Source organism: Chinchilla lanigera, unplaced genomic scaffold (genome assembly GCF_000276665.1).
Source record: "Chinchilla lanigera isolate Chin_1 unplaced genomic scaffold, ChiLan1.0 scaffold00023, whole genome shotgun sequence".
NCBI lineage: Eukaryota > Metazoa > Chordata > Mammalia > Rodentia > Chinchillidae > Chinchilla > Chinchilla lanigera.
In genome coordinates this window covers 11,394,215-11,416,105 of record NW_004955424.1, presented here as the reverse complement: position 1 = coordinate 11,416,105, position 21,891 = coordinate 11,394,215, and the positions used below count along the sequence as shown (strand labels likewise).

Genomic DNA, 21,891 nt, shown 5'->3' with positions numbered 1-21,891 from the left:
TTTCTCAATTATGTGTGTTGGGGGATGTGGAGATAGAAGGCATGCTAAAGGAATCTGTGTAAAGGGAGGACATGGAGGAGCCAACAGCCAATTACAGTGCAGACAGACACTTACTAGTGTAAAGCAGCACAGGAGGACACACTGAAGAGGAGGAAGCCTACTGTGTGCCAGGCACAGTGCCTGACGCTTGTACGCATTAGCTCATTTGGCCTTCGTAACAAATCAGTACCATTCCCATTCTGTGAACAAGAAAACATACCCTACTAGAAACCTTAGCAAGGTCACAAAGCAATTGAATCCAAGAACTCTTAGAATAAAAGTATACTAAAGGTTTACTATCTTAAAAAGTCTTCAGAGGCCAGGTGTGGTGCCGCCACACCTGTATCTTAGCCTTCAGGAGGCTGAGGTAGGAGGATTGCAGTGGGTTTCAGGTCAGCCTGCACTGCACAGTGAAGTCAATGCCAGCCTGAAAAACATGACTTTCTCCCCGTCTCAAAAAAACAAAAACAACAACAATCTATCTTCAAAAAGAAGCATTTAATAAGCCACACAGATTAGAGACTTCCCCAGATGCTAACACTACAGCTATCTCAAAAAATGAACACAGAGATGGGGATGTAGCTTAGTGGAAAAGCACTCACCTAGCATGTTCAAGGCCCTAGGTTCAATCCCTGCAAAAAAAATAAACAACAAAAAAAACCCACCACGATTTCTACTGAAAAATGAGGTGTGGAGACTGGGACAGAGGCAGGGAGGAGGGAAGATGGCATTCTTCTCTCATGTCGTAAGAGCCCTGAGAGAGCACGGAGTGGCAGGGAAAACGCTAGGTTTCACTAAAGCTGGGGCACCAGGCACACTGAGAAGTAGCCCCAAGAGGCTGGAGAGGTGGGCGGGATCCAAATCACGAATGGCCTTATGTGCCCTTCTAATGAATATAAAACTTTAAATTCTATACACTTGGAGGAACCATTTCAGGATTTTAAGCTCTAACTCCAGTTGGAAGGACTACTTCAGGATTTGAAGCAGGGAATGACACAGATCAGTATGCATGCTGGAAAAGCCCCTCTGGCCCCCATGTGAAGAACTGGCTGAAGAAAGGCAACAGAGGCTGAGAAACCAGCTTAGAGACTGCCAACGCACCCAGAGCAAGAAGTTATGCACAGCCAGGCACGGTGGCGCACGCCTGTAATCCCAGCACTCGGGAGGCTAAGGCAGAATTGCTGAGGGGTTTGAGGCCAGCCTGGGCTACACAGTAAGTCCAGGCCAGCCTCAACTGCATAGCGAGACCCTGTCTCAAAAATAAATAAATAGCAAGCTATGTAAAAAGTTAGAAGCAGGTTTTAAAAAGTGCACAAATTTAGGATTGTAATGAAGGAAAAATTCAAGAGCTGGATAAATTAATTAAAGTGAGTGAAGAAGAATCAAAGACACAGGCTGTGACTTATTGTAACCAGGACACAAGAGATGATCAGTTTTGGACACGTTGACTCTGAGATACTGTGGGCACTCATACGGAGGCAGCCAGCAAGTAACTGAATGAGTCTGGGATTCAAAAATCAAGGGGCTGTTGGGGATACAGCTCAGCAGCACAAGCTCCTGCCTGGCAAGCGCAAGGTCCTGAGTTCGATTCCCGGTACCCCCCGCCCAAAAACAAACAAACAAAAAAACATCATGGGGCGAGAACTACCACCAAGGAAAGAGATGGAACAAAAAAGCCCTATTCCCTTCTCAAAGTGCCTTTAGAGGTATCCAGTCTTGGTCCTCACAGTGTCTTGACCACCAATCAGAAGGCAGGTCAGCAGCCTGAGTAAGAAGGACAGGAACACAATCCAATCACAGGGGAAGGTCAGTGTAGCGTCACTCCTTAGCACCAGAGAAACCAAATTTGGAGAGGTAAAGACTATCTAGCATCCACACACAGCAGCCCTTGTTAACCAGTTCTGTGGAAACTAAGCCCTAAATATCCTAAGGTATCCTTCGTATGTAACAAGTTAAATCTTATATATCTAGAATGGTAGTAGCCATGTAGCAGCCTTGAGTATTCAGGAAAATCATTTTCTCAGAACCCGTTAAGAAAGGCTGTAGGTACCAAGTAGGCAATCAAATACTACCCAACTCACTACCTTGCCTGAGGGTGTTCTAAACTGAGAATATACCCCTGGACTCCCACCTTGGAGCTCTTCTTCCTGCTTCCCTCTCCCGTCATGAGAAGCTGCTCAAGTGGAGGACCCAACCCAGACACACAGCTCCAAGGCACCAAGCAATTCTTTCTTCATCGGGATCACAGCCCTTTGGAAGGGTGGGCTGGATATTTTCCCCCAAACGGGCAATGAAAAAGCCTACCAAGGAGCCAGCCAACTAAATTAAACTGGAACTAAGCTCTAAAACGCTGGGGTACTGCTCACAGGCCCAATGGATCCCAACCTTTGAGGTATTTCAGCAAGTCTAGATCATGATGCAGAAATCTAAAAATTTTTTAGAGTAGCTCCCCAACTGGAAATAATTTATTGTGGGATTTGGGAGCAGTTTTCACAACTTCCATCCTTTCTCAGCAGTTTATTGCTTCGGTTTCCCCTTGTTGAGTAAACGTTCCTCTAATAGCCCCCAGGTCTAATGAGGAGACTCTCGTCGGTACACCACAAAGTTGGCCGGAGTGGGGACCACATCAGTATTCCCACGCTGGAACCTGGACTGAAGAACAGTGGAGACAAGCAGTTCTGGCAGAGCTACCCCCCTCCGCTCTCTGAACTCCCTCAGTGAACCTACATGCCTACCCCTAGGTCTAGTCCTTCTCCCCCTGCTCAGGGTAACTTACTGCACATGCACTCGAGGGGCACGGCACCGTGCTAGTCACCGCGGAGAGGGGCCCTCAAATGCAACACAGACGAAGCCTCCTCAGCATCCCTTCTCCACTCTCGCTCTGAGCCACACGGTCCAAGCCCGCCCTCAACATCACACAGAAAGCACTGAAGCATAAGTTGCTTTAATCAAGGGGTGAAGTCCTCAATCAGGGGGACCTCACTTGACCTTTGGTGGTGGGGGTCTCAGCCTACCCCCCACATGCCCTGAGGCCCCTCAGGAAAGAGGGAGCAGCTGACAGCAAATTGTGGACAACACCTGGGGATAGGCATGGGGGAACGCAGGTTAAGGGGCCGGAGTGGGACTCTGACAAGACGGGAGCAAAGCTGAACAGGGCAGGGAGATTTTAGCCCACATGGTTCTACCGAGGGCTGGCTGAGGTGGCTGTGCATTGGGCCAAATGGCACCACGAAGGCTGAGGGGTGAAGGGGACAGTGGCAGAAGGAGTGCTTAGGAGATGAGGCGACTGTGAAGCTGGTACAGCTGCTCCTGGGTCAGCACCAGCCGGTGTCGCTGTCCAAGGCCAGCTGCACACGCGAAGGTCACTTTGCCCATGTAGACTGTGTCATCTTGCTGCTCTTCCTTGGCCTTGGGGTTGGAGAGGGAAGAAGATCCCAGGTCAGGGGCTCACTTAAACTGTGGGCCACTGAAGAGGTCCCTGATTCCAAGGCAGCCCCTGGGAAACCGTGGCCTTTGAGCTGTTAGGCCATCGTGGCCACATTTTTCAAATTAGAACAGGGGTAAACAGCCTCACAAAGGACTTCTGAGTCATGGCATCAAAAGTCATGGAAGGTATTGTTTTACATGTTACGATATCAGAATAGCAAGCAGTTGTGTGTTACTTGCAAGAAAGACTTGGACTTGCTAGATAAAGCAGAGTAGGCACAGCAGTTGGACCTGAGACTCCTGAGGTCTCTTCAAACTCCAGAGGAGGAAGAAGACCCATCTGGACCCTCCACACTATGCCATCCCATGCCCAAGCTCCCCTTACCCTGAGGAAGGCTGATGAAGGGAAAGTGGCGAAGTCAGTGGGGACTGTGGCTCCAGGGCGTTGTGACACTGTCTCTTTGAGGACCTCATCCTGGGGAAGGAAAGACAAGAATTCATTTAGGGGACCCTCGCACAGATTAGCAAAAGACCTCCCCGGTTTCACAGTTATTAATACCAGGAGGGCAGGATGAAGTCTTCCCCACTGCTATGCTTTTGCTCTCACCTCCAACCACATTCCCACTGCAACGCCCCCCTTTAGAGATCCTCATTCTTTCTGACTCAGTTCAGCTTGAATTGCACCCCCTAAACGTGAGACCAACTCATGCATTTTGTTAAGAACATACCCTCTGTTTGCACCGAGACAGTTATTTCCCAAGGCAAAAATCCTGCCTCCCTTCTACCCTCTCCCCAATGTGCCATCCACCATGGGGCTGGCCCCTGAGGAACTCCAAAGGTGTTTGGCTCTATCAATGAATGCTCTGAAGTGACCTCAGTAGGGTGGGGAAGGGCAGGGTCTGAGCTGACCTTGAGCTTCTCAACGGTGTCACTCAGGGACTTCAGCTGAGCCACTTGCTCCATAAGCTGGGCCGACGGGCTCTTGGCAGCTGTTGGAAGGGAAAGCTGGTAAGGCCCACCAAGGCCCAGGCTGACAGCTGCAATGGACTAAGTCAGGAATGCAGGTAATAAACTCTCATGGAGCAGGCACTTGAGAGACAGTGAGAGAATCAGGCAAACTAAACACCGAAGGTAAAGGACACTGCTGGGAAAAGCCTCTATGTGTAGGACCGTCTGAGAAGGAGCTAAATCCTGGGGTGAGGAGAAGGGGTGTATTATTGATCTCAGGGATCAGCAGGTACATACCAGGACTGGCACGAGTGATATCTACTACATGAGTGTGCGTGCTCAGCTGATTTAACGTCTCCAGCAGCTGACTGGTCTTACGATATAGCACTCCAGCTGCTAGCTCAGGAGCAGGGCCCTCATGGGGCGGGAGGGAAAGCTTTGCAACATGCAGAGGGGGCAGGGCTGCCAAAGATGCCTTCATCTGGGCTCCCTGTGGGAGAAAAAAGGAGGGGTGGACGTAAGCGATGACAGGAGGCCTTTGCCATGCATCATCAACGGGACAGGTGTGCTCCATCCTCCACCCCAGCTCTCCCTGGGAGCCCCTCACCTTGAGAATGCTGTTCTCATGCTGGAGCTGAGAGATGTGCAGCCTCATGGCAGAGATCTGCTGAAGCAGCAGGGGTGAGTCCTTCACCAGCCCCGGGCCTGGCAAGGACCCTGGAGCCTGCCCAGGAGCGCCGCCTGTGGATACCGTAACAAATGTCCTTAGCCCCAGAAGGAAAACTGGGCTTCACTGCTGCTCTTTCCTTTTCTTCCTTCCCTCCCACCTCCAATGTTAGCTGCTCCCAAACAAGGGGAAATGTCACCCTGCTTCCCCAGCCCCAGTGCCCACCACCCCCCTGGCAAGCCCCCGCTGAGTTGGCCTCTACCTCGCTGCTGCTCCTCTGTGCTCAGGATAGCCCATGGGGGAGCAGGAAAAGAGGAGAGAGGAATTAGATAGTTTAGAGATGGGGGCACACCAGAGGAATCCTGGACTCAACCTGTAGGAAAACCCTTGGCCTAATCAGCCTACTCTCTTTACAACACCGTGCCTCTGTCCCTGCCCTTGGGGTAAGAGTCAATGTGTGTGGAAAAAGGACAAGAGGGAAAGAGGCCTGCACCAGGGTGGCAGAAGGATGGCAAAGTGAGTGTGCTGGACGAAGCACCTGAGATGTGAGGCTGTTCCCCTCGCCCTGTCTCTTACTCCACCTCCAGGAAGGGAATGAGGAGTGCTGCAGAGAGCCCCGTGCGTCTGTGCCCTTAGTGCTCACCAGCAGCAAAGCTTGGGTTGAGGGTACAAGCACAGTTCTTGTTCCTCAGGTTTCCCCCATTGCTCTGAGTCAAAGTTTCATGATTTAGGGATGTTTCATGACTTCAGAACTAGTATTTGTTTAAAGAGACTATGCTTAAAACAGTACAGGGTGACAATTTTGAAGAACATGCAGCTCTCTGTGCCACAGGAGTCTAATGTCACAAAGGTGCTTGGTTACTTCCCAAAAGCAAGTGACACCAGTGACAGCGACTTTGATGAGAACAAGCAGACAAGACACAGGAGCACTAAGAGGTGTTATACACGTGTATCAACTCCTCACAATGAACGTGATCTGATATACTGCAGACATGTACTAAAAACAAAACAAAACAAAGAAACAGACATAGGAGCAGTGAGGAACGTCCAAAGGCCCTGATGCTTTAACTCCAGGGCAACAAGATATCTTCTGGACATGAAAAGAGTAAGAAATTAAAGGAGAAACAAAAAACAAACTATAGGGTAGATGAGAACCAAGATGCAGCAGCCACTTCCTTACCCAGGAAACTGGGGAGACATGGCCTGAAGCCGTAAAACTCTGAGTAAGAACCCTAACCATATTGAGTGACTCGGGAAAGGTCAGAGTAGAAGCTAGAAGTAAAGCTGGGAGAATTATGCAATGGAAAAGACAATCACCCCGTAAGATGAAGCCATGGGGAAAGCTGAGCCATGAGCTCAGTGGGGAAACGCAGTGCCTAACAGAGGGAGAAGCAAAAGCAGGTTTCAGGCAAGGCTGGAAAACTTGAGTGCAGCAGACTGACAACCCTTAGGAATGTAAAGCTGGGACAGAAAGGCCAGAGGGTAGCTGCCAAAGGGCCAGCTACTAGAGTCCAACTGTCATCATCATTCTGAATTTGCCTGACAAACTTGGTCATGCCCTACTTTAGTCAGAGCAAACTCTGCACATCCTCAGGGGAGGTGAAAACTTGGTGAAAGCGAGCACAGAGTGAAACTGACTGAACATTCTTGGTTGAACATCCACAGGGAAGAGGCAGAAGTCACACCATGGCCAAGTCCTCCAAAGCAATCGTCAGTCTCCTCTGGGTCAGCACTGCCTAAACCACTGTACTTACCGCCAGCAATGCCCGACACCAGTGTAGCAATGCCTGAGGGAGGGGGCCCCCGGAGCCCCTCAATCGTACGCTTGGACTGGTTGTTCAGCCGCTGCTTTAGCTCTGCCTTCTCTGCCTCTAGCTGGTCGATGTCAGCCTGGAGTGCATCCATTGTCTCCTCAAACTCTCTGTGAAACAGAATGCAGGTTTGGGCAGTGTCCCTTCAACAAGGCCCACCTGACTTTTCAGTCCTGATAGATCCTTGGGGTAGCCTTGCTAGTGAGGAGACAGAGACAGGGCAGCACAGGCTTAGGATGGGGTGAAACAGTAAGGCTGGAATGGAGCAGGAAAATGGGGAATCTCACTCTGAGGAGAGGGGAAAAGGGGTAGTGACAGAGAGCCTCCAGCAGGAGAGAAGGCTGGAGGAGGTAGGGCCTCAGGGAAGGTGCCTGACTTCTCCTTCTTCCGCAGCAGTGTCTGGGTCTCCTCCAGCCGAGTCTGGACTTTCTCAATGCGCTCGTCCGCATCTTTGGCAGCACTGTCCAGCTTCTTCTCCAGGAGGCTGAGCCGCACATTCGCCTCACTCAGCTCCTCTCCCTGGACAAGACAGGGAGCTTCTAGTTCCCTGACATCCTCAAGACCTAGGTTAGATCACACAAGCTAGAAAGCTCCCTGACAGGAATGGCACTGTGACTCAGTGGGACAGCGCTTGCCTAGCATGTGCAAGGCCCTGGTTTTAACCCCTAGCACAGACAGACAGAGAGACAGAAAGAAAGAATGAAAGAGAGAGAGACAGAAGGAGAGAGAAAAGAAAAGAAAAAAACAAAACATAAAGAAAGAAAAGAAAGCTTCCTGAGAACTCCTTGGCCCCCTATTTCCCCCAAACTGTCCCCGTCCCAATTCCTATACTTGCTACTGCCCTGGGTCCTACCATACTTCCTGGATCCCAAATCCTAAGTCTACCCTTTCTGTTCTTTTCTTTTTTTATTAGTATGTCTGCAGTACATAATGATCACATTCACCATGGGGAGTCAGTACATGTACGCAAGACATCTTAATTCTTTTTCCTTTCCCTTCTCCCCTCCCTCCACTCTCCCTCCATCTCTTGGTCCCCTTCCTTTTTATAAAAGACCTGTCTCCCTGTTTCCTATTCTACATCCTTTATTTTGCTATTTAATTTATTTATACTTTGGGTTTCTCACAGAAGAGAAACCATGAGATACTTAAGCTTGTGCGTCTGGTTTCTCTCACTTGACGTTATACCCCATCCTCACCTTAATCTTGAGTGACTTCTTCAACTCTTTGATAACTGTCTCTCGATCTTCAAGCTTCAAACCCAAGCCTTCAGCATCTGTGATCTCTGCACGAAGGGCTGCAGCCCGCAGCTCAACTGGGGGAGGCTAAGGAATAGGATGGGCCAGAGCAGAGGGATGGGAAGCAGACATCATCAAAGCGTTCCTTTCAGAGAAATCCAGTTAAGGAAAATATTCTTGCTGTCTAGGCAAGATATTCCTTTCCAGATGCCCTCTTCCTGCCTCCCTGGCCTCCCACAATTAGCAGCAACTCTGCAAGCCTTGCTCCTCCAGGCCACTGGAGCCCCTCCAAGGAGAGCTCCCCCTACCTTGCTGGGGGGCCGTTCGGCATCATACTCCCCTTCCTGCATGGCGGTGGCCAGCTTGTTCATGGTGCTGATGAGGATGTTGCAAGACTGGCGCAGACACTCATAGGGACTGCTGGAAGGGCTCCCATAGATCTACAAAGACGCAAAGGCAGGAGTGAGAGCCCTGTGCTCGTCAGCAATTTCTCGTCCTCTTCTACCCAGTCATCCAGGCCAACCTGTTCGTTTGCTTTGAAAGCCAGCTCCTCCAGTGCAGCCACAGGTAGCCCCTCATTCTCTGCCAGGGGGGCAATGAGCTGAGCAGCCGCGGCTGCCACTTCCTGCAGCACAGCCACCACCCATGTCAAGTGTTTCCTGCAGTCCAGGAGTGTGTCCGACACCTGTGTGACAGACTACAGTCAAGAGCCCATCCCGACCGCAGCATTACAGTTCCCAGCTACCCAAAAAGCCAGTGTTGTCCTCTGACCAGATCCACAGCTTAACATGCTAGGCCACTTCCCGTTCTATTCAGCTTCACTCCCCTCCCTAATCAAAGCTCTAAACCTGGGATCCAAAGGCCAGTGCAGCTGGGATTCCAGGAGCATCTGTCCCTGGCATTCGCCTTCGGATCTTCTTGCAGAACTGGCGGATGTCACTGCATGATGTTTCCAGGTCCCGAAGCAAAAGGGCAAGATCTGTAGCCTCCTGGCCACCCTAGGCAGGAAACAGGAAATGGATGGGGAACTAAGTCAGCACTAGAGGTGGGGGTGGCACCAAGAAGGAAGAGGCGCTCTCACAGCTCTAGATGTGCTCTCACCTGCAAGAAGGCACGCAGGCGCCCCACCTCCACACTCATGCAGTCCAGGGCGCTCTGGGTGAACTGTGAGGATAGAAGCGTGTGGTCATCAGCCCCCAACAGGAACCTTCTGCCCATCATCACCTCTAAGAAGGTGATGGGACCAGAGAGGGGCTCTGTGAGAGTAAGGTCTTCCACCCTGTGCTGATCCCCATGTATAAGTGGGTCCTTTAGCTTCCCTGATTTGGCTTTGGTAGCCCTACCCCAGTCTCATGTGACATGCCTTGGGGGCCTGATCTCTCAATGTAATATCCTCTGATTCTGATTTGTACAGGGGACTAAATCATGGATCCAGACACTTCACCTTAATGTGGTCAGCCAGCTGCATGGTAGAGTCCTCAGGCTGTTCAGCAAGGTGGATGCTATACAAATGCTGGAGAGAGATGACAAAAAAACAGCTTTAGCCTGCGGGAAAGGCAGGAGTTCTTCCCAAACTACAGCATGAGCCATGGTCATTTGAAGTCTCCAGACGTACAGGAGAATCCAAGACCACCAGGCAGCTGTGTTATAAGGCAAGTTTATCTAAGAGTCAATCAGGCCTCAAGGAGCCAGCCTGACACATACAACTTTGACTACACGGGCAATAGCTCCAGTCAGGCAAAAGCTTCCCTCCCTCCTGCCCCAAGTCTGAATTCTTATTTTTTATTTTTATTTAGTGGTACCAGGAATTGAACTCATGACCTCGCACTTACAAGGCAGGCGCTGTGCCACTGAGTTATACCCGCAGCCCCCAAGTCTGAATTCTTGTCCCAGACCTGATAGTATTTGATGGCCTTGGTGAGAGGCTCCACATTGACAGTCTCATCCAGCTGATCCTTGTGCAGCAGCTCAATGAGGAAATCTAAGGAGCGCTCATGGGCACTCATCTCGGGGTAGAGGCTGCCCACCTTCTTATACACATCCACACTGCACTGAGAAAGGGCACTGGAGACCAGAGAGGGGCTCTGTGAGGGTAACGTCTTCCAAGCAACTTCAGTTCCAGCCCATCCTGGACCCATGACCCTGGAGCACAGGTCAGAGGTCACTTACTGCTCATAGCGGTGCAATGTGGCCTGCAGCAGGCTCAGTGAGTATACCAGTCCAGCAGCAAAGCTGAGCTGCTCCCCCGCAGCTCCTCGAAGTCCAGGCCGCTCTGAACAGTTCTCACTTAGTTCAAACTTCTCTTGGGCCTGCTTCCGAATCAGCTCTGCCTGCAGCAAAACCAGGGACAGAGAACTCAGAGCAGAGGCTAGAGAACAGACTCAGGAATAGTGGACACAACTTAACAACTATGTGGGAAGCACAGATACAGACAAATGAGAGAGAGAAAGCAGCTCTTAGATGGGTGGGGAGTGTCCTCTGGGGAAAAGGTAATGATGTGATTACTAGAGCTTATGAGGATTTAGGATATGAGAACGAAAGAGGAGTGGGACCGTGAGAACCAAGTCTTCCCTGACTTAAAGCTGCGGCCCACTCTCTCTCCACCTAGAATGCTATGCTGCCAATTATTCCCCTAGCTAACTCCTAGCCATCTTCTGGCTCTCAGCTAAAATGTTACTTCTTCAGTCATACCCAGTTTTCATCTAAATCAGATCCCCAGTGATGCTCCCTCAAAGAATCTATCTCTTTTACAACACACAATTTGGGCTATGGCTGTGGCTCTGTGGTAGAGCTCTTGCCCTGCATGCACAAGGCCCTGGGTTCAATCCCCAGCACCAAAATCAAAAACAAAAACAAAAACAACATAACCCACACACATAATCTGTAATACAGTTATCTCTTTAATCTGTAGGGGATTAGTTCCACAACCCCCCACAGACACAATAATCCACGGATGCTTAAGTCTCATATAAAATGCCACTTTTACACATTATCTTATGTATACTTTAAATCATCTCGTGGCTACTTATAATATTTAATACAATATAAACATTAGGAAAACTGTTATACTATATTGTTCAGGGAATAATGACAAGAAATAGGTCTGTACATGTTCAGCAGATATCACTTTCCCCAATATTTCTGATCTACAGTTGGTTAAATCCAGTTACAGAGATTCCAGGTCATCTGTAACTTTGTTCACTGTAAGTTCCTCTGCTACCTCGTAAACTCTTTCTGGGCAGATGCTGACTACTGTCTTCATTCAGCATCCTCAACGTCTGGTTCACAGCAAGTTCAACAGATTTTTATTGTACATATGAACGACTGGCCATACCTTGCAAATGAGTCGAGGCATAAGCAGCAACACCAGGACACAGTCGTGGTCCCCACCTGGCCGGAGGAAGCTGTCAGGCATGAAGGCTGTCAGCAGGGTCATGTGCCGGTTGGCCTGGGCCACCTCCATCTGTCTCAACTCCATCTCAATTGCCTGTGAAGTGGATGGGGAAGAAGGCTCTCAGCCAGAGTACAGCCCCAAAACCACCCTACCCTGCTATACTAGGATCCATGCTTTTAGGTCAAGCCCAGGCCAGCAGGCCTCCAAACTACAATACAAAGCACATCTTCCCTGGGGAATCTGAAGCCCATAATCCCATAGCAGGTCAGCCCACAGCTACACCCAGGCTGGGCTCCGTAACACTCTGGCCTCACATCACCACCCATTCTCCTAACCTTAGCATGGGCCTTAGTCTCAGCAAACTTGATTTTGAAGTCAAAAGTCTCTGGAGGTGGCTGCTGCTGTCTTTCCACAGATGCTTCCTGCTGGTTCGTCAGTTCCCGATTCACATCCTGGGAGCAGAGACAATGAGACACAGCTAGGTGGTGAGGGAGTCCTAGGGTGATCACGGCCAGAGAACAGGGTGTGAGAGGTACCTGTAAGTGGGCGGTTAGCTGGCGGTACTTCTTGATGGTTTGCTGGTAGTCCGCAACTGTCTCCTGGGCTGCCTCCACACGTTTCTGGGCCTCACGCACTCGGGCACCCGCCATATCCAGCTGCTCCCGCAGCTCCAGCTCTGTCTCACGTGCATTCTCCTGTAGCTCGTCATTCATCTCGTTCATTGCTTCCTGGAACACAGGTAGTTGTGGAACAGCAAAGGCAAGGTCAGGGTAACGAGGCCAGGATGAGTCCCTTACCTTTACCCTACTCAAAGGTCTGGTCACGTGTCAGTCCCTCAGCAGGTCCCTTCCAAACACTCTTCATCAGGGGTCTACCCCTCTCTTACCAAGTCCCCTACAGTCTCCCTCAACTCTCGCACTTTCTCTTCCAGATTCAGATTCCGGTCAGTCAGCATCTCCACCATTTCCTCAGCACCCAGAGCAGCATCCACCTGGTTAGGGGGAAAGGACAAGGAAAAGTGCTGCTGAGAGGTGGCAAGAGGGGAATCAAGCACCGGGGCTCTAGGCACGGGCTGGGCTCCCCAGACCTGCTCCTTGAGCTCATCAATGGTGCTCTCCGCCTGGGTCAGCTCCTCCTGCAGGCGCTCTCGCTGCTGCCTCACAACTTCCAGCTCTTGGTTCTTCTTTTCCATAAGCTTCTGGAGCTTCACGTGTTCCTGCTTCTCTGAGGAAGAGAGATCCCGCATCCTGTGAGGATGGAGAAAGAGAAAAGGGTGAGGGCGTGTGTCAGAGTCAGCAGACAATGGGTGCCCTCACACAGTCAGCGGCCAGGGAGTGAGCTCCAGAGCCAAGCAGAGGAGAGCAGCCTACCTCACCAGGGCATCCTTTAGGCGGGCGTTCTGCTCTTCAAGCTGCTTGAGCTGGTAACTGGATGCAGCTCCATCTGAGCCTGGGGAAGACCACCGCCATGTTCAGGCTTGCCTCACCACGCCACCTCCTCTCCCACCCCACACACAGGTCTTGGCCCCTTACCCTTCTCTTCGATCTCAGCCTTGAGGATCTCCAAGTCTGTGGTAAGCTCATCCACTCGCTCCTTCAGTGCCTCCACCTCCTGCTGCAGAGACTCGGCCCGCTCCTCGGCCATCTCTTTGTCCAGAGTGGCCATCTCGATGGCATCAGCAGTATCCGCCATCTCCTCCATGTAGCGCTCCTTGGCCTCCATTGCCTCCTTGGCTTCCTGAGGGGTGAGGCGGGTGCAAAGAGCATAGGAATGTCTGCACTGCCCTTGCTCACCTGGCCTTCTGGACTCCAGCACCAACCGAGCTTCCAGTTAATCCTCGGGATCCTCATCCCAGCCAGCCACCCGCTTCATCCTGAGTCCCACCTTCCGCGCCTCCTTGAGGCGCCGCTGCAGATCCGCCTGCTGCTCCTGCATTTTGCTCTTCCATTCCTGCACCTGCTCCAGCTGGATCTTGTGTTTCTCCAGCTCTTTCAGTTTTGCCTTGTCTTCTGCCCGTTTTAGCCGCAGTGTCTCCAGTTTCTCCTCCAGGTCTCGTACCTGGGCCCTCAGTCCCTCCTCCTCCTGCCAAGAAGAGGCCCCGTGAGCTGAACACAACTCACCCTCGCTCCCCATCATGACTGGGCTAGAGCACAGAAGACAAAACTATGGGCAAACATCATCCCAGCCCCAGCATCAAGACAAATGGCACACAAAAATCTGAGAGGAAATTGTGGCATAGTATACATAGGGGAAATACAGGAAAGAAGGGCAGGAAATTGTAGTGTGGTCAATAGCAAAATATCCGTATGTTATGTCCCCAACTCTCCAACCGCAGGAAGCTTCCAGGACTCAGCCAGGGGGCACAGGCACCTGGGCATTTGTAGTCTCTTTTACCCCAACCCCAGTCCTTACCTTGGAGGGGGAAGGAAGTGGGGGTGCTGCTCCAGGAGAGGTGAGGGCTGGCGTGGGGATGATGGGTGCTGCCAGTGGAGTCTGAGCCGGGGTGCTAGGCTCACTGCTGCTCAGCTCCCCTGCTGATGCTGAGCCAGAGGGGCCTAAGGAGCTACTGGCCCCAGCCACCCCAGTACTGGCTGGGCGAGCGGGCTATTCAGAAAGGACAGGGGCAGCCCAGAAAGAGAACAGAGGACCAGGGCAGTGAGAGGGAGGGAGACAGAGCATGAGAACATGGCAAGGGGAGGACACAGGAGGGGAAAGTCGGTATGAAAGCACAATGGGAAGAGAGACAGAGTGAAAGGGAAAATGCGGAGTCAGAAAGCAACAGTGACAAAGGACAGGGAGGAGGGGAGGAAAAAAGGGTGGGAGAAGACATAAGATTGTAAGGTTCCTCCTTTGGCACAGGCCCCGCACTCCTCCCGGCTGTGGCACTACCCTTTAGAAGAGAATCTTTTCCCCCCGAAACTCCCCGTGACCTACTTGTGACCAATCTAGCGATTTCTGAACACTCCCAGCCCCATCCTGACTCTGGGCCTGCACTCACTCCCCCAGAGGAGAAAGAAGTGTCTCGGTATCATTCCCAGAGAGAAAGAACAGATTAGAGATTTTTCTCAATTTTCATGTTCCCACAGAGGACCAGGCCAAATGTGAGGGGCAATCAATCAATCAATCAATCAATAGTAAGGTGTGCTCTACCACTGCCAGGCCCTCCCTACTCTCTGGAAGCCAAGCTGAAGTGCCCTCCCTTGCTATGGCAGAGGATCCTGCAGGAAAAAGGGCCAAAATGCATGTTGTAGCCTTAAGGCACCCCCCTTGAAATACCCTTCTGTACCTAGTCCCCTAAGACAAAAGGGTTCCAACCAGGCAGCCTGCCCAGGGCACTGTGGGGCTTGGTGGCGGAGGGTGTTGAGGAGCTACCCCAAAGCCTCAAGCCTGCCCAGTGCCCTTCCTAGCAGTGCTGAACCCCAAAGTTCTCCTAGTGGGCTAACACTCAGGCAGAGCATGCTATCCCAGCACTGCCATCCAGGGGCTCTCTCAGACACACTCACCTCCTCACTAACATTCTATACTGCCAAGTTCTTTTCCTCTTTTAATCCTTCCCCTCAAAACTAGTCAAAATTACATTATTCAAGACAGCCTACCTTGAATTAACTACAATCCCTCTCACTTCTCTCCTGTATTCAACCTATGGCTCAGAGGAGCTGCTGGGAGCTAGAAGTCATTTTCCCAGGAGGGGCCTGTCACCAAAGCTAGGGCCCTCCTGCCCCTCAAAGAGAACCTATGCTGCACTGTGGCCAACTTTTATTTGACAGTACACATGCCCACATACACGCACACGCCTGAAGTGTGCACACTCAGCAGTGGCTTTGCACAGAGGCCTGTTTGTTCTCACCTTGGGCCGCCGAGTTGTGGTCTGGAGAGGTAACAGGAGCCAGAAGAGAAGTAGTCAGGAAAGAAAGGGTAATGGCAGGAAGACAGACAGCAAAGGGACAGCAATGAGAGCAGAAGTAACAGGAAGGGGGCTATAGTTAGCCACCACTCCCCACACCATCCCAGCCCCTTCTCCCTCCAGTGAGCAACCACAGCCTTACTCCAGAAACCCAGAATTCCTATTCCCCTTGGTTCCTGTTCCCACTTCTGAGGCCTCACCCCTTCAGACAACCTGGAAACCCCAGAAGTCCCGTCTCCTAGTCTGAGCCACAAGAGACCAAAGGCGGCAGCTGTGAGATCTCCAGAGACCCATCCTTCAGTGAACAACCTCTCCCACTCCAGCCCGGAACCAGAGGCCCCGCCCATCTACCACTCCCAAGGACTCTCCCTGCTCAGCCTCTTCCTTCAAGTGCCAGCCTCCACACACTCCCAGAGAGACCCCTCCCCCATGACAGGGGTGCTAAAAGCCCAGAAGTGAGAGGTCAGATCCCTGAGGCAGAACAGCACAGCAGTCCTTTCACCTCCTGGGACTAGATCTTGGAGCAGTCCCCATCCCGAAGGCAGAGGGCTCAGGTGTCAGGACTATGAATATTGCATTAGCAGAAGCCCAGAGCTCAGCAAAGTAACCCCACCCAGTTCGACAAGGGAGGTGGGGGTGGGGAGCAGCACAGAGAAACTACTGTTGTAAACCCAATCCAGAAACACTTCAGATTACTGCAAAGTGATAGACGGGTGATTAACTCTACTTCCCATGGAGTATTCTTGCTGCCCAGTGTCTCACTGCCCTGGCAAAGAAAGATTCGGCTTGAGCCCAGTTTCTAGGAGACACTGAGCCCAAGGAGACCTATCCTCGCCCCTCTGACCCGGGACTAAGCTTCCACAGTTGTGAGTTAAAAACCATTCTAGAGTCCCTATCCTACCTTTGGAAGCCCCCTGACACAAACCCCAGGGTGGTGGATGCTGGGAGAACAACCAAGAGTCATTCTAGAAAGGCTGGGTGAGGCAGGCAGGCCTGTTAGAGGAACTGAGACAGCTGGCCTGTTTCCTCAGGCTCTACTACAGAAAACCCTCTCAAGCCTGTTTGCAGTAGGAGATTCCTGAAGCCCAAGCCTGTGAGGCCACTGGAGACAAGGCCTGGAACACAGACTCGATCAGAGCCAAAAGGCAGGGCACACAGCAAATCCCAGGGGTGAGGCACAGTGGTGATACACACCTCTCCCTGCCCCCTCCCTCCATCCTCACACTCCTCCCCCAGCCAGGTAGACAGAAGAAGTCAATCAGCCCCCACCCCCACCCCAGCAGCCTATTGCCACCATCAACCTGGCAACCCAGCAGCAGGATCAGAGCAAGCAGGAGTACCTTTCGAGCTGTCGGTGCCTGTCTCATCATTGCAGAAAAGCAAGGAGAGGAAAGAGAAAGAGGGACAGAGAGGATAGACAAACACCGGGAGGAAGGACGGACGAAGGGAGGGAGGGAAAGAGACCGAACAGAGGGAAAGGCGGCGAGACAGGAGATTAGTGCATCAAATCCCAACAATGCAGCCTTAGCTCCCGGCCAGCAGCTTCCCAGCCCGCAAACGGCTGCGGCTCCGACACAGAGGGCCCCGAAGGTGCCCAGCAGCACAACCAGGCTCCAGCAGGCACCAGAGCGGTACCCGGCCGAGTTCAGCAGCTTAGGCTGATGGCAGCCTCAGTGGCCGCAGCACCAGCTCCACCTGACGTCATGCACCCACCCTCCTCTGCTTCATGGGGGTGGAGCCACTGTTCCTCGGTCACCTAGCAACCACCCAGGGCCCTGCTGGCTCCTCCTCCTCATCATGACTGGACAAAGTCCTGCGCAGAGCCCGCCCTGCTGCTTCCTCCAAAGAACAGGTTCAGGCTCTGCCTCCCTCCCTCACCATCCCCAAGAGCTTGCTTCAAAAACTGGGCCAGGGGCCATGCCAGAAATGGCACCTTATGGGGCGATGGCATCAGTGGGCAGGGACATGGGGCTTCCCTAACCCATCTTTCTCTCCTAATTACACTCTGCTCTGCCTACAACCCCACTGCTCCCACTTCTCTTACACACAGTGGCTACACCTTGATGTCTCATCAGGAACATAAACCCAGAGATCCCCTCCAGCATCTAGCTTATGCTCCAAGGCGCAACAGAGTAATTAAAAAACCCTGAGAAACAGTCTATCAGAACAGCATCAACTCTGATGATAGTGCTGGGTTCCTCTTCCAATGGTCCCCTAGCTGTAGACAGATTAAAACTCTCCCTAAAGGGTTTTCCAGAAAGGATGAGGTACTCTGCAGAGATATCTGTGTTCTCTTCTGCCCTCCCCTCGTGCACTCTTTTTTGTTCTGGATCTAGTTCTGTGTTCCACAGAACATGAGAGCAGAGGCCCTGGCTAAGTGATTTGTTTTGAGAGAACCACTGCAGTGGAAGACTGGAGAACAGGAGTACACTACTACCTGACTGACACTGTCCACCTCAAGCCAGCACGGGCCGTCCAGGCTGGGCACTGCCACATTTCCACAGGTTTGGCATGGCTCAGGCCCCTACTAGGGACACGTCAGGCTTCAACCAGAACTCCTCCACAGAGCTGACTGCAGTTTCATGTTCTTCTCTATTCAGATGCCTGAGGTAAGACAGGAGCCTCAAGCAGGAGATAATAATCAAGGGATGATCCAAGTTTTCATGATGCTAGAATGGGTCCAACATCTTTTGGAGCACTGTTGCTCTTACAGCCCCATTCCCACCGGGAGCCAGGATGAAGGACCCAAAGCAAAGTACTAGCACATGGTCTCTATCACAGCAAGACTCTCACGTGAGGCCCTGTTACCCACTAGGAGTCAAAAAGGAGAAATCTTCCTCTCACTTCCCACTGCCCTAATCCAGTAGCTCTCCATGCCACATCATAAAGGCCGGACACAGTATGGCAACAAGAAAATCACAGTACATACAGCACATACACGGAGCTCAGAAAGCACATGCAGGTCAGGGACAGCTTGGGCACAGGCCCAGGGCAGGGGCTGGCATGAGAAAGCACTCACGGAAGCACTTCTGAGTGTTTAACACTGCAGAGGAGAGAGGCGCCACAGCCAAATCCCTACAGATGTGGGTGAGAGGTGGGCCTCAGGTTCCCATCACAGGAAGAAGATGCCAGGGAAAGACCCCGACAGGGCAGAGTAGGGGTGGGTACTGATGGCAGCACGACCCAGAGGCAGGCAGACGCTCGGGCATTCCAACCGTTCCTTCTGTGCAGTTCCCTGACCTCCCCTTCCTCTGCACCAGCACTTTACCTAGTATTTTCTCAAGCCTCATTTCTCCAGTCTACCCTCCACTGTCGCCTAAACGCAGGGAGAAGCCACCATAAGCCAGTAAACACGCTGTTTCATGTTGCTGCTATTTACAGTCTAATGTCGGAGGTTCTAACTAGGAGTCTGGGGCAGGAACAAATCATCTCTAGTGAGTGCTACTGGAGCTAGACCCTGAGCCTGATATCCTTGTACCCTTCAGAGGAGGTCTGGAAGCCAAGGCCACCATATCCTCTGGTCATCCCACCCCTGCCCCCAGGTTACACACACATGCATGCAGTAGCCCAAAGACATGCAGGACAGCAGGGGAGGGGGCTCACGGCCCCACCCATCCCGGCACAAACAGTAAACACACCACCTTCTTAGGCTTCAGTCCCCGCTGCATGAGGAGTAGGAAAGGGCACAGTTAGAAAACAGACATCACATTCTGCGAGTTCATCAGGCAATGTGGGTGTAGCTGTTAATACCAACACAGGCACACACAAGCAGGGGATAGGGGACAGAGCAGGTCAGTGCCAAGCCCTGAGTGAGATGAGTGGTTCCTCACGGATCAGCTTTGAGGAAGTCCACACCCTGGTCCAGAGAAGCTGAGCCCTACCTCACAACACTGCAGAGGAATGGTACAGGGGAGCTAGGAAGGACTCTCTGCATACAGCCTAAAATTGCTACCACCTGAAAATAGGAGAGCTCCTTTCCCCTTTATTTCTACCTTACCCTACCCGTCAAACTATTTAGGTCTTGGCGTCTTTAAGTAGCAAAAGGCAGGAAGCTGGCTACACTCTTAAGGTCAAACCGATCCTTCCTATTGCCCCCAGCTCAGCCCCATTTGACCCTGCACTTCTGGAACCTAACAGTCTTCCCCTGATACCACCTTTCGCCCTAATACAGCAACTCAGAAGGCATCCTTATTAGAAAGACTGGAGACACTAAATTACCTTAATTCAGACTTACCTACTGCTTCTACCTAGCACTGGGCCTCCCTCCCTCCCTCCCTCCCTCCCTCTCTGTTACTCCCTACTCCCCACCAACAAACCACTTACCAGTTTGCTAGTCTTTGCAGCTGTATCAGCGCCCTCTGCAGAAAGCAAACAGAAACGAAGTGTGCATGTGTATAAAGGGCTAGGGACAGATAACATCATGGTAGATATAACACAGGAGTACGGTGATGACACAAAAATTTCAGTATCCACTGTGGCTCTCTGTTATAAGAAATGCTAGGACTTCGGGACGTAAGAAGACAAGTGCGTGACTGTTACCTCTCTTGAGGACCTTTGAAGCAGAAGAATCAGGTGTCTCTGGAGAAGTAGTATCTGCTCCATCTTCAAATACCTGGATCTGAAGCCACAGAACAGACTCAATACATCCAAATTCAGAATGACTCCACTATCGGTCCCTCCCCAGTCCTCAGGCAAGCCAGAGTACAGGGCAGTTTTCACAAGGATGAACGCCAATCTCCCACTGCTGCTGCCTCCCACTCTCCCAACCAGAAGCTTATGCCCACAATCAGGAAAAGGAAGCACCAACACACCAGCTGTACATGCAGCAGATATGTGCATGTACTCATACATACACACACACACACACACACACACACACAGAAGTAAGGGCTGCATACCTGGGATTGACGCACAAAGATGCCATGCCCTTCATCACAAGTAAAATACTTCCTGCCTTGAACAGTTCCATCATTCTTGCCCTTTGCTTCATCCAGGATCACGCCTACCCATTTGCCAGTGGCAAAGAGTGTGGCTCCAACATAGGCCACAGTACCTCGGTGGCCTTTTCCAATCACCTCCACACGGGAGCCTACACGCAAAGGCCGGGCACTTGCCTCTGCACTCATCCTGCTGCTACTGGGAGTCTGAAAGAAACACACATGCACGCATACACGGTCAGAGGCTTCAGGTTAAAGGTGGCACCATGATGCATAAAAATTACCCAACCAGGACTGAAAATAGACCAGAAGTCACTTCCGTGGACTCAGTTCTTAGGATGGAGTTAGCCCTTAAACTCCCCTTCAAACAATGTCAGTGATAGGTCCTTTTAAGGCTCCTCCAAATTCTTCTGGAATCTCCTAGAATTTTTAAGAATTACATTTAAATTTTATAACAAATCAGAATTCATTGATAGACCTTTAAAATTTACCACATGGCTGTTTTCTCAGGAATACTGTCCCTAAGGAGAGGAATTAAACTCAAGCAAATAACTCAGTTTACACCAGGCTCCTCACAACCTAATGCCCTGACTCAAAGTCTGAGCTGGGAAGACAGGTGATTCAGTGGGCGTCCACACTGCTTTCTGTTTCCTTTTCAACTGTCATCTGTCTTCCGAGGTTCAAACAGCTCATTCAGGCCTTTCCCTTTCAGAGGCACAGAAGCACGACTCTTCCAGGCCTTCAAGTCACCACCACTCCTCATCCGGCTCCTGTCACTCCCCTCCACACAGCCTCGATGCCTCTCCTGACGCCGCATAGCAGCTCTTCCGCCACCCAACTCCCCTCCTCCTGGCCTGTATCCTGCTCTGTCCACTCTGCCCCTCAGCTCTGCAGAGTCTTCTCCCATGCTGTGTTGAAAACACAGGCCAAGTATATCAGGTACTTCAGCTTTGTCCCATTTGTACTTCATTTGCCCAGCAGTGCAAATGGATATCTTATCACTCCACAGATGGGCAAGGCAAAGGAATAAACTAAAACACTGTCCTTGGGAAGCTCTCAGCTTCTGACACATCCGTGATGACAGGATACAACATGAAATTAGGTCCCAGATCAGCCTATGGTTTAGAAGAAAATCACACCTAAGCCATTTTTAGCAATAGCAGCTCCACGGACCAGAGGCCTCGCAGCAAACTGCTAAGGGAGGCAAGAAGTAACACCGTGGTCTTAAAGACTCCATGGGGCTCCTTTCTTAGACCCTCACTTGGCTTCAGAAGGGAGCCCTGTCAGAGCCAGAGAAGAGTCAGAACACTTCCAGCCTGTCACTCCATACTCCCTTCTCCAAAGAGCTCATCCAGGAAGCTAAGAACACAACTCCCAGGAGCTCAGGACCTCGAATCACACCTGGACAGCAAACTAGATCTCATGGAGCTGATAAAGGAAATTTCCAATGACATCAAGGCTACACTCAAACTCAGAAACTCCCCCAACCTCCCAACAAGCCTCTCAGAACCAGGAGGGCACAACAGTGGT

The 21,891-nt window shown here is 51.5% G+C and overlaps 1 protein-coding gene across 9 annotated transcripts in view; it reads right to left on the bottom strand.

Moving 5' to 3' along the window:
* Positions 1 to 2,965: 2,965 nt before the first annotated feature.
* Dctn1 (dynactin 1) overlaps positions 2,966 to 21,891 on the bottom strand; it is a 50,901-nt gene continuing 31,975 nt past the window's right edge. For 2 of the 9 annotated variants that reach the window (XM_013514619.1, XM_005385510.2), the window contains exons 2-32: positions 20,323 to 20,568; positions 19,964 to 20,042; positions 19,748 to 19,782; positions 19,066 to 19,086; positions 16,765 to 16,782; positions 15,368 to 15,388; positions 13,933 to 14,124; positions 13,405 to 13,602; positions 13,053 to 13,257; positions 12,891 to 12,969; positions 12,608 to 12,767; positions 12,407 to 12,511; positions 12,057 to 12,248; positions 11,856 to 11,972; positions 11,461 to 11,613; positions 10,296 to 10,456; positions 10,022 to 10,190; positions 9,571 to 9,639; positions 9,228 to 9,290; positions 8,975 to 9,124; positions 8,650 to 8,811; positions 8,435 to 8,566; positions 8,088 to 8,213; positions 7,268 to 7,410; positions 6,835 to 7,001; positions 5,343 to 5,357; positions 5,021 to 5,154; positions 4,711 to 4,903; positions 4,375 to 4,454; positions 3,851 to 3,940; positions 2,966 to 3,447 (exon numbers count right to left, since the gene is read on the bottom strand). In XM_013514619.1, the coding sequence (XP_013370073.1) occupies positions 3,310 to 3,447; positions 3,851 to 3,940; positions 4,375 to 4,454; positions 4,711 to 4,903; positions 5,021 to 5,154; positions 5,343 to 5,357; positions 6,835 to 7,001; positions 7,268 to 7,410; positions 8,088 to 8,213; positions 8,435 to 8,566; positions 8,650 to 8,811; positions 8,975 to 9,124; positions 9,228 to 9,290; positions 9,571 to 9,639; positions 10,022 to 10,190; positions 10,296 to 10,456; positions 11,461 to 11,613; positions 11,856 to 11,972; positions 12,057 to 12,248; positions 12,407 to 12,511; positions 12,608 to 12,767; positions 12,891 to 12,969; positions 13,053 to 13,257; positions 13,405 to 13,602; positions 13,933 to 14,124; positions 15,368 to 15,388; positions 16,765 to 16,782; positions 19,066 to 19,086; positions 19,748 to 19,782; positions 19,964 to 20,042; positions 20,323 to 20,568 (3,813 nt within the window). In that variant the 3' untranslated portion in view covers positions 2,966 to 3,309. Of the gene's footprint in view, positions 3,448 to 3,850; positions 3,941 to 4,374; positions 4,455 to 4,710; positions 4,904 to 5,020; positions 5,155 to 5,342; positions 5,358 to 6,834; positions 7,002 to 7,267; positions 7,411 to 8,087; positions 8,214 to 8,434; positions 8,567 to 8,649; positions 8,812 to 8,974; positions 9,125 to 9,227; positions 9,291 to 9,570; positions 9,640 to 10,021; positions 10,191 to 10,295; positions 10,457 to 11,460; positions 11,614 to 11,855; positions 11,973 to 12,056; positions 12,249 to 12,406; positions 12,512 to 12,607; positions 12,768 to 12,890; positions 12,970 to 13,052; positions 13,258 to 13,404; positions 13,603 to 13,932; positions 14,125 to 15,367; positions 15,389 to 15,624; positions 16,655 to 16,764; positions 16,922 to 19,065; positions 19,087 to 19,747; positions 19,783 to 19,963; positions 20,043 to 20,322; positions 20,569 to 21,891 lie in introns of those variants that run through there. The other 7 variants (XM_013514618.1, XM_013514620.1, XM_005385512.2 and 4 more) reach the window with 7 other exon arrangements.